The 15,301-nt window shown below is 42.3% G+C and overlaps 1 protein-coding gene across 2 annotated transcripts in view; it reads left to right on the forward strand.

Moving 5' to 3' along the window:
• plxna1b (plexin A1b) overlaps nucleotides 1-15,301 on the forward strand; it is a 186,736-nt gene that overhangs the window by 33,950 nt on the left and 137,485 nt on the right. For both annotated transcript variants that reach the window (XM_027279877.1, XM_027279878.1), the window contains exon 2: nucleotides 22-1,467. In XM_027279877.1, coding sequence (XP_027135678.1) covers nucleotides 286-1,467 — 1,182 coding nt within the window. In that variant the 5' untranslated portion in view covers nucleotides 22-285. The remainder of the gene's footprint in view (nucleotides 1-21; nucleotides 1,468-15,301) is intronic.

A 15,301-nucleotide genomic window follows, 5' to 3' on the forward strand; every position in this document is an offset into this window, starting at 1 on the left:
TTTTTTCTTTCTGCCTTCCAGGGCTCCCACCTCGTGCCGCTGTGGATGATGTTTCTGATGACGGCTTGCATCGCTGAGAACGGGACAGAGGATCAATAGTTTTACTTAATTTCCCTTCATCCTTCTCTCTCCCTCAAATTGTCCTTCCTAATTCATTGACAGAAGAGCAGAAACGAAAGAAAATCCTGACTTGGGACTTGGCACCAGAGCTTGTACTCCTCATCCTTCTCCTCTTCTCTTTCTCCTTCCCCAACCCCCTAAACCTTGCCCCTAGACAACCCAGATATGTGCCCCCTAGCACGGTCAGTGGCTTCCCCTGGCCAGGGGAACTTTTTTCTCCTCTTGGGGCTTTTACTTATCCTGAGCACATCCTACTCTGGAGGCCAACCCCCGCCGTTCAAACGATTTGTCCCTGTTGAGTCAGGGCTCACACATTTGGCCATCCACAACAAAACTGGAGAAGTCTATGTAGGAGCTATCAACTGGATTTTCAAGCTGTCTAGCAACCTGACCAAACTCCGCAGCCACATGACTGGCCCAGTGGTGGACAATGAGAAGTGCTACCCTCCACCAAGTGTCCAGTCCTGCCCTCACGACCTAGCCCAGACCCCCAATGTAAACAAGCTTCTTCTCATAGACTATGCACAGAACCGACTCATTGCCTGCGGCAGCACTTCGCAGGGCATCTGTCAGTTCCTACGTCTTGACGACCTCTTTAAGCTTGGCGAGCCCCACCACCGCAAGGAGCACTACCTCTCCAGTGTGGCAGAGTCCGGCACCATGTCCGGGGTCATCATAAGCTCCCCCCACAGTCCGACCAGCAAGCTATTCATCGGAACCCCCATTGATGGCAAGTCTGAGTACTTCCCCACGCTGTCCAGCCGCAAGCTGATGGAGAATGAAGAAAATGCCGACATGTTCAGCTTTGTCTATCAGGATGAGTTTGTCTCTTCACAGCTGAAGATCCCCTCTGACACTTTGTCCAAGTTCCCTGCTTTTGACATCTATTATGTCTACAGCTTCAGCAGTGAGCAGTTTGTCTATTATCTCACAATGCAGCTGGATACCCAGTTGACTTCACCTGATGCCAGCGGAGAGCAGTTCTTCACCTCCAAAATTGTCCGCCTCTGCGTGGATGACCCAAAGTTTTACTCCTACGTCGAGTTCCCCATTGGCTGCACTAAAGATGGTGTAGAGTACCGCCTGGTCCAGGATGCTTTCTTGGCTCGGCCAGGCCGGCAGCTGGCCAGTTCTCTGGGGATCTCTGAGAATGAAGACATCCTCTTCACAGTCTTCTCTCAGGGTCAGAAAAATCGGGCCAAACCACCCAAAGAGTCAGCATTGTGCCTGTTCACCCTGAGGAGGATAAAAGAGAAGATCAAAGAAAGAATTCAGTCCTGCTACAAGGGAGATGGGAAACTCTCGTTACCCTGGCTGCTCAACAAGGAGCTCGCCTGCATCAACTCGGTAAGCTCAAATCTGTCCTTTGTACTTTTTGAGTTCTGTCAAGCACCTACTTTCTCTACAGCTCTTTTCCTGAGCATGATTTAGGTAGCTTTATTATGTTTGGATGGTTCTGACATTGATGCAAACTGCTTTAGTTTTATTTGGCCCTAATGGGAAAGTATGACACGACTGCTCTGACAGACGTGCACTGCTCTGTCGTACACAGCCTTTTCTCAAGAAGGTTACTGAAAATATTCTTCGTAGCATAGTTGATTACACATACAGGAGTCATTCAGATATTAAAGGCTAGTCTTGATGAGTTTGTGTCCCTGGTACTATTCTTCCACCTGCCTGCTAATTAAATACTGGCCCACCCATGCTCCATTCTTTCACAAGGACCACCGCTACAGGCCTGCACTGATTAACTATATGAAGTGAGAAAAGATTTCTTTCTCCCGCCGTCTTGTGTTTCACTTTTATTCTGCCCATTTTCCCTCTCTTCACAACCTCTTGGTGCTTTGATTCAGTCAGAGAGGGGGACATCATTAGCCCAGTCCCCTGGATTTGTGAAATGTCACTCAGCAGGAGCGCTCGCACACTCACACACCCACACACGCAGTGTAGTTCGGTGCCCTGCAGCGTGTGATCCTTGGGGATAGCATGAGCTAGACTTGGTTTTTACTAACTGATCCACAGTGCATGGCCCTGCATGCGTTACAGAGGACACCGCTCACACAGACACAGATACGCGGACTCACGCTGGAGACCTGGAGGCACTACACATAATCACGCAGCCTAGTTTTCTCTATGGTGAACATAAATACCTGCTTACACTTGTTTTTTTCCCTGACCTTCATTCCTCTTTTCTTCACTTATCCACTCTTTTCAGGCTGGATATGTCTGAATCCTCTCATATCTTTTGTTTCATCTACTAGTGTTAAGTGTGCCTCATTTTTAGTTGACCACCTGTCTCAGCTCATCTTCCATCCTGTGCGCTCTTTAAATGCACCCATCCATCAAAACGCTGTTTTAAAGCTTTCTCTTTAAATGTCAGTGCACACCATTTTTACCGGCAGGTGTCTTCTTCGCTGCACACACTCACAGGCACGAACCATTCACCTTGTGTTGTATCTAATGGAATGGGATAAGAACAGCCTTCTCTGTGTAGATGCTCATTAGCTTGAGTGTGTTTTGTGTGGATAGTGTAAGAGAGACGTGACTGACCCAAGCTATACCCTCTCACCTCCTTTTCTTCCTCTCTTTTGCCGCCACCATCTGTAGATGCAGTCTCTTTCCTGTTCAGTGGTTGTCTTCATTCTTTTATGTGCTTTTCTTTCTTGGGGCCCATCACACTGACAATTGCTCTGAGGCAAAAAAAAAAAAAAAAGCAGGCTATCTCATTTATTTCAATTAGACCTTTGCACTGGTGCAGCAGGAGCTCTTGGTGCAGAGTGCTGTGGTACAAAATCAGCAAAGTTAATACAGCAAAGAATTAGATTTTTGACACCTTTTACACGGCGCAGTGCAGAATCATCCAGCAACTCCCTGTGCTGGCCAGTCAAATACCGTGTATGCAGATGCCTGGTAGATAACTGCATTGTGCTGATATGCTGCTTACCTCATCAGTATTTAGATAGAGGAGAAATTTATTGCTGTCATGAATACTCTCAATAGATGGACTATTCAACCTCCAAGGAGTATAAACCGTGTTTGCTTTTGATAAGACTCCAAACTACACATACTGGTTTGCATTTTACCTAACATGGCCTTACTAATGCATCTTGTACACCATTTTACTTGTTGTAACAGGAAAAGCGCATTAAAGATGGCTTACATTTACAGTAAGTGTCATACTAGTGAGCCACCTAAATGGAATGCAGCCATTATTCATTTTTGCACCTTCCTGCTATGATGCAAATTATAAATGAAGGTACAAGCACCATCCTGTTTGTACCTTCCTGCTTCCGTTTCCTGCTATGACACAGCCGTTTCGAAAACTGCCCTATCCTATTCTGCCTGGGCTGTTACCATGGCTACTGGACTTTTGGTAAGGATTGTGTTCACAAGTAATTCATCATCATTTAACCATGCTCTCAAAAAACTGTCACCAATGATGATGTAACAGCCTCTAAGATAAGCTGATTGGCTGACCCATGACAGCAGTAAGGCTGGAGGGGTCAGCCTCAGGTTAATGATGTCTGCCACGTTGCCCCTAAGTAGTGACCTAATGTCAGCCGCCCACTGCTGACCTTCACCTCAGTCAGTGATCCGCAGGACCTTTTAAATCTGACCTCAGATGAGGGACTGATATCATTTTTCAGCGTGGGAGCTGCTGCTGTACAACATAACTAAACATAAAAAGCAGTGAAGCGCAGATGAGGCTGAAATGACAGAACTGAAATAACATGAGGACATGTGAGATATAAACATGTATCTTTTAACAATAATGATTAGCCTGTGTTTACTCCCATGTCAAACAGTGACACATCATTACTAGCACAAATCAGTAACATGAAAAAAATAAAATGAACACTTGGCCATAACAGCCCATTGGTACTCTATAACATTATTAATTTTGGTGTGTAAGAACAGTATATTGTGACATATCATGGTGTTATGTACTGCTTAGATTATTGTGTATCTTAATTTACAATTTGGCACCGAAAAACAATGTTGATGGCTAAAACATGTACACATGCTGATTTAAATAAGTTTCCTTTTTTGGTTGCCCCTTTCAGCCAGAATCTTACAATAAGGAGGGATCCAGAAAGTTAGTGCTGTCATTCTAGGTAAATTAGTATGTTTACTAATAAATGAAATTAGTTGAATAAATGTAGTGTATTATTTGATGAGGGAAATCAACTCTGGCTGGACGGCTAACGGATGCCTTCTACCTAAATTAAAGACAACACTACAAACCCAACTGGGAGTCATTTCCCCGTTCCCATTCCTCCGGCTGATCCAGGTATATAAACTGGCAGTCTCCTACTCCACAGCTGTCTATCGTTTAAGCTGCTGATGTTTGAACCCCACCCTGAATTTCCCAGCCACTCGAGGCTACCTCAACTGCATGTGACTGTGGGAAAGTCTGTGTGATGTGGGGGTGGAGGGTGAATACGTTTAGGTTGACCCTGCCACACAGTGGTTGAGAGGGTGAGGCGAGAGGAGACAGCTGTTAGCCACGTAGCCATGATGGATGGCCAGGCACTCTGTCAGCTTCCCTGTGTGGAGTTCATATTAGTGCTGGGTCATAATTTCTAGCCTCTGGCCATCATTAGGATGATACTTTTATGGCCACTGTAAGATAGGGACGGGTTTTCTGTAAACACAAATGTTTGGCCATATTAGACACACACATACACACACACACACACACACACACACACAGCCCATTCATCACCTCAGCCACGTTACCTGACTATATTTGTCTGCTGTGTGTGTGTGTGTGTGTGTGCGCATCCATATGTTTGTTTGTGTGTCTCTGTTCTGTCCCTGAGCTTTATTAGTGAACCTCTGACCTTCTCCCCGGTTTGAGAGTGGATCAATACATACAATTTCCACACAGGGAGGGAGGGAGGGAGAGATGCTAAGCTAGTGGAGCATGAGTTGGAGATCAGTTCAAAATACAGGTGAGATCAAGAGAGTGTAGTGAGAAAGGGGAGAGGGACAAGAGGTGAGCATAAGAGAGGATAAAGAGGAAGTAAATGAGAGATGGCAGCCCCATCCAGAGAGAGAGGGATGGCAGACAAAGAGCGGTGCAGGATGGACGTGGGCGGGTGTGAGAATGAGAGCATTAGGGAGTCAGAGAGTTAGACACAAAAGCAATGTACAGGAGAGAGTAAGAGAATTTGAAGGATGGTGTTGAGATGAGAGAGAAGTGTGAAAATAACAAGTGCGAGCCAAGGGAAGAGGCTTAAAGGGGAAATGGAAGGGATTGATAAAGGAAACACAAAAAGGAGGAAAAAGCAGCAGTGTTGTCGTCTTCGTCCAGAATGCCGGCACACCTTTCTCAAACTCGTTGTTTTGCACTGACTGTACACATCGCTATTTACAGGTGATCAAACCTAGATTTGTCCCTTCAGGCATTTTTAACCTGTCTGCACTGGTCGCTGTAGAAATGACACAGGCATGCATATGAACGGTAAGCAATGCAACTCTTAGGAAACCAGAAAAACAAGCTGCAGGCTAGATGAAAAATACAGATATGCTCTTTGGCCGTCAGCGCCATGAAAATGTCCAACAACATCAGTCATGAGGAGTTTGATGTGGAGCATGCTGTGAGCGTTTTGATGTGATGACAGTTTGAATTTGGATTTGACTTGAAAGATTGATCTCTGGAAGTGTATTTAAATCAAATGTCAAAACGTGTTTTTTTAAATATGCAGTTGTCCTTTTAAGATTCGACTAACGCAGTCTGATTCCAATCTGTTGATTAAAAGCAAAAGTCACTTGCCACCCTGCAAATAACCTGAGCGAGCAAGACTGAGAGTGATGCGAGAGCGGTGATTTTAACGAGAAATAAACAGAGTAAGACAAAAATGGCTCACGACAGAGCAGCAGCAGCTTTTTACAGCCAGGGTGTGCTCGAAGGAGCGGTAGTGATTCACGGACATAGAAAAGAGGAGGGTGAGAGGAAGAGTGATAGCCCCAGAAATCTTTTCGCCTGCACTGCCAAGAACAGCGGGAGCAAAGGGCGGCTGACAGAAAGAGAGGAGAGAGATTGAGAGAGGAGAGGCTGATTGAACGTTGGCTGCTGCACAAATAACATTGTGTCCGTCACCTGGCCACCACACTATCCTCTTCAGCAGCGCAGCTTTCTGTCATGTCAACTCTGCAAATGTGTGTGTGTGTGCGCTGTGGATCATCTAACAGTATGTGTATGTCTATGAGTAGGTGCTATAACAACGAAGAGTCAGGATCACAACCAATTTCCTTTTGGTGTGTGTGTGTGTTTCTGAAATATTAAAGATATGTACTTTAGTTAGAGAAATTCAGGGAATTTCTTCGCTCAGGGGTCACTTTGCAGAATATATTTTCTTACTCGCTGAATTCATCACATTAAATGGTGCTTTCCAGCTGTTTTACTCCACAGCAAGCACAACATTAAACTAGCCAGCAGTAACCTTTTAGGTTATTAGAATTCAGAAAGAAAGTCAAAGAAAGTCATGGAAAAGTCATGGCATTTAACATGAGGGCAGCTGAAAACCGTGGTCATATTAGCTTCTGAAAGCTCTCTGTGAATCTCTTATGCTCACTGCACTCACTACTCATAGTCCTGTGACAATCTCCAATATTGGTTTTGGACATGATCAAGCCACTTTCTCATTGATCAGCAACACGTCCATCCAGTATAAACTATTGTGCTCTGGGCACATCAGCTGTCAAAATGACCCTTTGTGCTCTGTTAAAATACAATCGCAGAGCAACACAAATAAATGCATATTACCTAGAAGACCTCATATATTTAGTTCATGCTGAGTATTAAGACAGGGCATCCAAATCCTGGCCAAACCTCCCTGCAACCTTCAGTTTCAATGACATCTTTTCCACGGAAATGATCCAAAACACCATTGGAATCCACTGAAGCAAGCTGTGATGCCGGCTGTATTTTCTTAATTCAGGGCTTTGAAGCTGTTAAACACACCAGCTTTGGCCTTACTAATTGTATATAAGCTTTCTTTAATCATCTAGAAAAAATAGGAATACTGGTTTAGGACCTGACTAGGACCTAAAATCCTAGTATTAAATAATTTGTAGTTGGACTTCAACAGCCCCTCCTCTGTTTGGACATTCCTTCCCATCATTGGAGACAACATTGGTACTCTGCTTGAGACTCGTATGTGACCCAAAAACTATTGAACATGTCAAGCTGCTTTCTCTCGATCACCAGATGGATGGGGAGGTTTTGAACTTTGTCACAAGCCAATGCATCAATCAATCAAAAAATCAGTCATAACAAAAACGGAGTCGAGCTCAAATATTCCCCCTTTTTTAAAAGCTGCATTGGCCAGCTGTCACATCACCAGCAGTGTCAAAGGTGAGATTTGACACTGGACCTGAAATCGATATTGACCCGATCATTTATGCATTGTAGTTATATTAGTTATTGGTAGCTTATTAGCAATATTGCTCAGTGCTGTGGTATTTCTACTCCGCTTTCAGAAGACATTGCTCTTGAGACAGCGTGGGCGGTGGTGTGATGTGTGTGTTGTAATATGTTTTGATGTGTGATTTTTCTTTTTCTTTTTCTTTTTTAAGATATAGTTATTCTAGAGTTGATTTTTCTTCATCATAAAGATTGTTGCAGCTCATAGGAGACTATTTAATTCTGTTTATTTCAGACAAACGGGCAGTTCTGCAGCTGTAGCTTTAACTTTTATGTGTTTGGTCTAGTCTGAGTAGCTGCTGAGAGAGGCGTCATTATCAGAGTAAGTAACGTCCTGTGGCGAGCTGCACCCTGGAGACTGATTACAGCTGTATTGCAGATGCAAATGTTATAACAGATCCTTTTCTCCTATGTTGATTAGAGCACATGCTATAGGAGAATGTCACACTGACTCACTGAATTGGATGTAGCAAAGCACACAATGAGTCTCTAAGATCCTTTGTTTGCTCTTAGGTTTACTTTTCTGGTTTTGTTGAAGTTCTTTAATATTTAAAAAAGACAAAACTGCTGATGAAATATCAGGTTTACTCTGTACATTTTCATAACGTTGTTACAGAGAAGACAAAGTGGGATTGACCAGCTCCTAACCTTATTAAATCCATCATTATGAATATCCTTTAATGAGAGTAACTCACTTGTGGTCTTTATAAAACAGGGTTCTGTTTCTGTGGATGTATTCTAAAGGGATGTGCTGGCAAATGCGTTTAAGTAATTAGGCCTGATTAATTGAGCCAGAGTTGATGAGCAGAGTTAATTGACAGTCTAAATGAGTTGAGCTCGGAGACGCAGATTGGGGCGGGTTGTTTAAACCATTATTGGTAATGGTGGGTCATGTTTCAGTTAATATTTGGTGATTTGATTTGAATTTAGGAATTAGTTCATTTGTATATAGGATTGACTTTCGATTACATCACATTTGTGTGTGTGTGTCTGTGTATGCGTGTGTGTGTATGTGTGAGAGTGTGAGCTAACAATGACACACCCACTCTGTGCTCAAGGGTGGTTCTCATCCTATTATTAAAGGACAATGGAAAACCTTTTGGAAAAGACCCCATGCAGACCGTGTGTGAGCTGCTTAATTCTCTCTCTCGTTTTTCTGACCTTTCTGTCTCTCTCGCGCTCTCTCTGAGGAGTGTTTAGCTCAACAAATCCCCATCTCTAGCACCACTCTAATGATACTAATTGTCAGTGTAATTATGTATTGATCTGTTCTTTGTGTGGGTGGTGTGTTGCATACATCATTATCAGGAGTAATCTGAAAATGTGGGGCTGGGGTTGGGCCTGTATTGCTTATGCTAATAGTCTCTGCGTGTTTGTTTGTTTGCTTAAAGTTCTTTTTAAATTTATCTTTATGGTTTATTTCCAATGGAGATGAGCTGAATGTGTGCGGCCACCACAGGTTTACTTTTTATAATCATCCACCAGTCATTCCATTTGTGTACCTGCTCTTATACAATAACACAGAATTATTTTCTTTATTTTTACTGATTTTCACCAATAAAAACATGCCATCTTTTCTTTTCAAATGGGCAAATAGTTATTTCCCCCATTGATGTTGTGTCCAAAAGTTTATGTATTTCCTGCTGCAAGTTAAACACATTTTACAATAAACACAGAGTTCATTTGAAACTATTACAGCTCAGATTATTCTTTATCAAATAGAAATTTAAAGAGAAAAAAGGTTTTAATATTTCTAAAATGTAACTTGTTCAACCAGGTTTATATGCAAATATGAAATAATACTTTTTTTTTTTGGTGGTGCAGTAGTTAGAACTGTTGCCTCACAGCAAGAAGGTTCCTGGTTCAATCCTCGGCTGGAACCTTTCTGTGTGGAGTTGTGCATGTTCTCCCTGTGACTGCGTGGGGTCCCTCCGGATACTTTGGCTTCTTGTGTGTTCATGGTATAACTAGCCTCTTGTCCAGTGTTGGCTGGGATTGGCTTCAGCCCCCCGCAGCCCTTGTCATGAGAAATGGATGGATGTTTGGTTGTAGGACAAACTGACTGAAATGTTGGCTTTCAGATTCTTATGTTGAATATTACTTCTGCTTACAGTTTGTCACAGTAATCGTAAACTTTATTCATACCACTTAGCATGTGTTGGATAGAGTAATAGGTGGCATTTGAATTTCGTCTTTTGAAACCTTTAAATCTGCTGAAGCACTTTTTCACCGCTGGTCACTGAGCAGCTCCATCAGAGCAGTCGGAGGTTAAGTGCTTTACTTAAGGGCACCTGTGGTGGTTGATAATGGAAGAAGGAAGTGTGTTACTCATTCATTTTCTCCACCTACATTTCCCAGCTGGTGAGGGGATCTGAACTGATGATCTTTTTTGATCACAAACGCTCCTATTGTATGCTTCTGAGCTCACATCACCATCAGTTTATTTTCAAGAGATGGTATGCTTCTTTGCGTGCATATACGAGTGTTTTTTCCCATACATGCTCTGTACAGTATATATTATTTCTCCTCTGTCTTTCCCATTCAGTTGGATTGCAGTCTAAACATGTGGTGACAGCTTTTGGAAGCAGCTCTCTGAATAGATGCCAACTCCTTGAGGTTTCACTGTCTGCCTGGAGTGCACTCAACATAGAAATTACTACCCTGCAACCCATGAATACAGAATTGGTGCAGTCATCTCTTTTTCTAAATTATTGATCAGTGAGGATCCAGGAACATATTCTAGAAAACGGCTACAGCGTCTCGGACGGAAACAATTCATAGATTGTAATTAGATTGGTGAAAAATAAATGTCGTCTTCAGACAGATTGTTTTCCTTACACACGTCTGGTCTTGAGTTTTAAATCATCAGCCTGTATAAACACTCGAGGCAGGATGACAAAACACTTTTCCCTCAAGATCTTGTTAATGCATCATGCATTTTGTCTCGCACCTTTGAGACACAACCAGTCAGATACATTTCGTCTCCATGGAGTCAAAGGTGTCATCGCTGACGTCTGCGATGAGCCTTATGAGAGTTTTATGTCTTCTTCTGAAGGAATTAGTTCATAGGGATTGTAGAGGTGTGAGTGCGTTTTCTATTTGTGTGCTATATGTTCTTTTACTACTATTGTATCTCTTACTCTTGTGGGAACTGTGGTGTTAGGAAAAATGATTTCTTAAGGTAAATCATTGACAGTGTCTGTCATAGCCTCTGAAGATTCACTGCAAACTTAATAATTATACTCACTGTCTGTTTAGTGACAAGTTCAATAAGAGGTTGAGTTATAGCTTAATAAAAGCTTAATAATCATGATGAATAATTAGAATTACTTTTTGATTGTCTGTGTAGGCCAGGCGCAACAAAATCCCAGAATTAAGGAATCTGGCTGGGGCCTTTCTGTGTGTGGCATTTGCATTTTCTCCTGTGTCTGTGAGTTTTCTCCAGGTACTCTGGCTTCCTCCCACAGGCCAAAGACATGCAGGTTAATAATTGCCCATGGGTGTGAATGTGAGCGTGAATGCTTTTTTGTCTCAATGAACTGGCCCCTTGATTAGGGTACACCCTGCCTTTGCCTCTCTCCCAATGTCAGCTGGGATCAGCTCCAGCCCCCCTGCGACCCTGATAAGCAGTTATGCAAAATGAATGCATGAAATCATAAATAACACACTAACCGGAGGATCCTCTTCCAGCTCAGTGTGGAGTTGAAGTGGTCAGAAAGGGAAGCAAACCTTGATTGATGATTGATTGATTTTATGTTTTTAAGTGTCCTGCACCATGTGATGCCCTGCTCATATGGCCTTAAAAGACACAAGACCACTCATAATCTACAGCTCCACACAACATTTCATAACATTCAATTTCCATGACAGAAACGTCTTATTATGTTGTTGACAGTGTTCCTCTGTCTTAACTGCCATACATTCAAATGTAACGTTTGGCTTCAATGCATGCTTCCAATCACAATTCCAATCGTCTTGACTTCAGCAATGTCTCCATGAGTTCAAGGCCCCACTGAGATTTCTGGGTAATTTATGAGCTGCCCTGCTCTGCTTGGAGCCAGCCACATGCACACACAGAGACATAGTCACATAGCAGGCAAAAAGCACCTGCATGTGGCAGCGTACTCTTAGTTCTGTGTGTGTATGTGTGTGAAAACCTTTATTATCTGATATGAAAAGAGGAACAGGTTCGGTGGTTTTGGTTAATTCCAGTTAATTTTCATTTCTCTCTTTGTATGCAGAGTACGCCATTTTGCCATGTCTTGAATAATAGTGAAACAAATCACTCGATACATGTTGTGTTCTTTTTCTCTGAAACATTAACACCAGCCTCTGTCCCTCCCTCTTTTGTCCTCTCCCAGCTCTCCGTGATCCATGGTTTTCTTTATAAACATTATTTTTTTTAACATAGGAATATGGCGCCTGTTACAACACGCTGCCCAATCAATTCACATGTTGCTTAATGAATGAGTGTTTTTGTGTTTGCCCTACATGTTTTCCTTCCATCTGAATAGCCATGATTCACAGCAGTGTGTTCAGTCAACAACACCATGTACGTTCCTGTACAGAAGCCCATATTGTATTCTGCTGTTTCCATACGTTTCACTGAATGGAGCTTACTATTGAAGAACTCCACTTGAGGTTGGCATAATGTGTGCCCAGACATATTTTCTCGACGCAGTAAGTTAAAGAAATAGCAGTCATAGGGGAATGATTATTGAGCCATTTCCCCCAGGCAGCCAGCGCACATCTGTGATCAGTCAGTGTTATTGTGGGCTGAGTTGTGTGTACACGCGTGTTTGGTGCCATATGAATGGTTATATTTCATGGTGTTGCAGTGTGAAGTGGGTGAAGCGGCTCCACCCAGGGGAAGCCACCACAGTTGTGGCTGTTAGCCAGCAACACACGTGACCTCTAGCTGTTTCCAAAGACCACTCTGGGTTTATATATATTGTGTGTGTGTTTGTGCGTGTGTGTCCTTGTATATTGTGTCTTGGTCATATATTTCTCTGTGACCTTGAATATCAGCTGACAGCTCACATGTACTGTTTATACACCCCAGAAGTGTAGTGCTTCACTCTCAGCTCAGTTTATTGACCCTTTCAAAACTCCCATTAATGATCAAAGCTGTATATAGTATTTGTCTATTAATCAACCGGTCGATTAGCAGAATATTGGTTAGCAACTATTTTGAAGATCAAAGATCATTTTTCAGCATTTTTTTATGTTAATAAATTAAATAGATTTGACTGTTGTTCAAGACATTTTAAGAGGACACTGGCATGTAGGAACTCATTTGACATTGGTAGATTAATTCACTTATGAAAATTATCAGTATTTGGATCCTTAATATGTAATTTACAAATGTATAATCATTTTTTAAACAAGTAACTACTTCTTTGTGGAATAAAACGAAGAAAAAGAAGTAATTAGAATTGTAGTAGAAAAAATTGCTCATTTTCAAATTTGACTCATACTCACACTTCTGAGCTCCATTGAACTGTAAATCCACAAATTCACGCAGCACCACATGCATCATGTGAAAATCAAAACAAGAAACCTCCTCTTCTGCATTTGTAAGGCCTCGCAGCCAAAGTCAGTGGAAGGTTGTTGGCTTAACTCTGTCATCCCCGAGTTTTGCGTCTTTGAAAATACTGCAGAACATTAAATACGGTCTCCAGCCAATAACCCTGCCGAGACCACAGAGGGGAATATTATTTCCATGCAGAATATCAGCTTTAATTCACGTGGGAACCTTTTAGTGCCTTAAATTGCAGAACCCACATCAGAATGTAGCCTCCATTAAAATGCTTTCCAACCTCGAGGGAACCGCCTTTTATTCCATGCTGATCTGTGCTGTTTAAACCTTCCAGACCTGCAGGAATTCTATAGCACCTTTACCCTTGAGTGCCCCAGAGAGACCTATATAGGCTACTCTGTGTGTGTATGTGTGTGTGTGGTGATGTGTGTTAACTCTTATGGACTCCAGGGGCTACAGTATACAGTATTTTTGACAGTTAGTCTCCTCCATAGAAGATGGATTAACCCTTTTAACTTGTTTCCCTTTGGCACTGACAGCCAAACAGCTCTTGTGTGTTTGCGTGTGTGGGGCCGACTCTAGTCCAGATTGATGGAATTCCCTCCCATGACTATATGGTTTAAAATTGTTGCCCCTAGTTATATGTCACATGAAGACTATGAGAATTGTTTTGTTGCTCGTAGCCAAATCTGTGTGTACACACCGAAAAATAAACTGAATGCTTTGTTGAATCTGTGTCTTTGTGTGTGTGTGTCTCTGTGTGTGTGTGTGTGTGGGTTTTTGTGTTTTTGTGTATGTCTGGGTTTACAAGTCCTCACATGTGTGTTTGCGGGTGTGTTGTCTGTCTGTCAGTCGCCTTTATTCCGAGGAAAGAAATTGCCCCCTGGCCATTAGTGGTCACAAAAGAAAGTTGTTACAGGTAATGGCTGTGTGTGTTCCTGTCTCTCACTTTCTTAGACACAGACATACACACACACACACAAATACACACAAGCTTCAATTCAAATGTCTTCTCCTCTGTTTTTTTTTTGCTTTTATCATGCGACATCACCATAGAGAGGTAGAAATAGAGAGCAAGCTTTTTGTTGACCCGGGCTGAAAGGCCAACCATGGTACACACCCTCTTATACCTCTACACATTTAATGCAGGTCCAAAGAGGTGTGTGAGTGACGGAAGAAAGAGTAGTGACTTAGTGATAGACCGAGGCAGAGGGAGACTTATGGAGGAGGGATGGATGAAGAAGGAGATGCAGAATGATGATGATGGATGGACGGAGGTAGAAAAGGACAGGGAGGGGGGATATTGATGTTTGCTCAGTTACTGTAGCAGCTGGAAGGAGACGGAGAAAAAGAGCGAGAAAGTAGAAAAAGGCAGAATAACGGGTTATTGACATGTGCTGAGCTGCAGGCAATTTAGGCAGATCAAGAGGGAAAGTGAGTGAGTGAGGGAGGGAGGGGGGAGGAGAGGGGAGGTGTTATCTTTTCTCCTGTGTGGATCAATCAGATGATGTAGTGATAAGACTGTGGATTACACAGCCATTTACACACTCTCCCAGTGTGTTTGTGTCTGTACTCGCTCACAAATGCGTCGTTGGCTCTGGTTGACACACACTGACACCCATTCAGTTTACACTTTAGCAGTCAGTCAGCAACCTCGCTTCTGAAACACACACGCCTGTACGCTCACGCTCACACACATTTGGTCTCGCCAAAGCAAAATCCAAAAAGTACATTTTTAAAATTAACACACAGCTTAGGCTTGTAGCGATTACTTTCATTATCAATTATGGTGATGATTTTCTTCTTTGATAAATTGTGTAGTTTGTAAAATGTAAGAAAATGGTGAAAATTTCCTAGAATGCAAGATAATGTCTTATGTTGTGTTATCAACAGTCCAAACCCCAGAGATATTAATTTTACAGCAATATAAGAAAGAAACTGAGAAATCCTCTGATTTGAGAAGCTGGAAAAAGTTAATATTTGACATATGTGAATGTGACTTAAACAACCATTGAATATTTTGCGACCAATTAGCAATTCCTTGACTGCCATTGATTTGATTATTTGGCTAATCATTATAGAATAAATCCTCACTGATGCCAGACTTACTCTGAAAGTGCGTACAAAATGTGTTAGTTTAACAAACCATTCATTGTCTGCGGCACTTTAAACTGACTTCATAGGCGACTCATTATAGTCTGTGTGTGTGC

The sequence above is a fragment of the Larimichthys crocea genome, chromosome VI, assembly GCF_000972845.2.
Source record: "Larimichthys crocea isolate SSNF chromosome VI, L_crocea_2.0, whole genome shotgun sequence".
Lineage (NCBI taxonomy): Eukaryota > Metazoa > Chordata > Actinopteri > Sciaenidae > Larimichthys > Larimichthys crocea.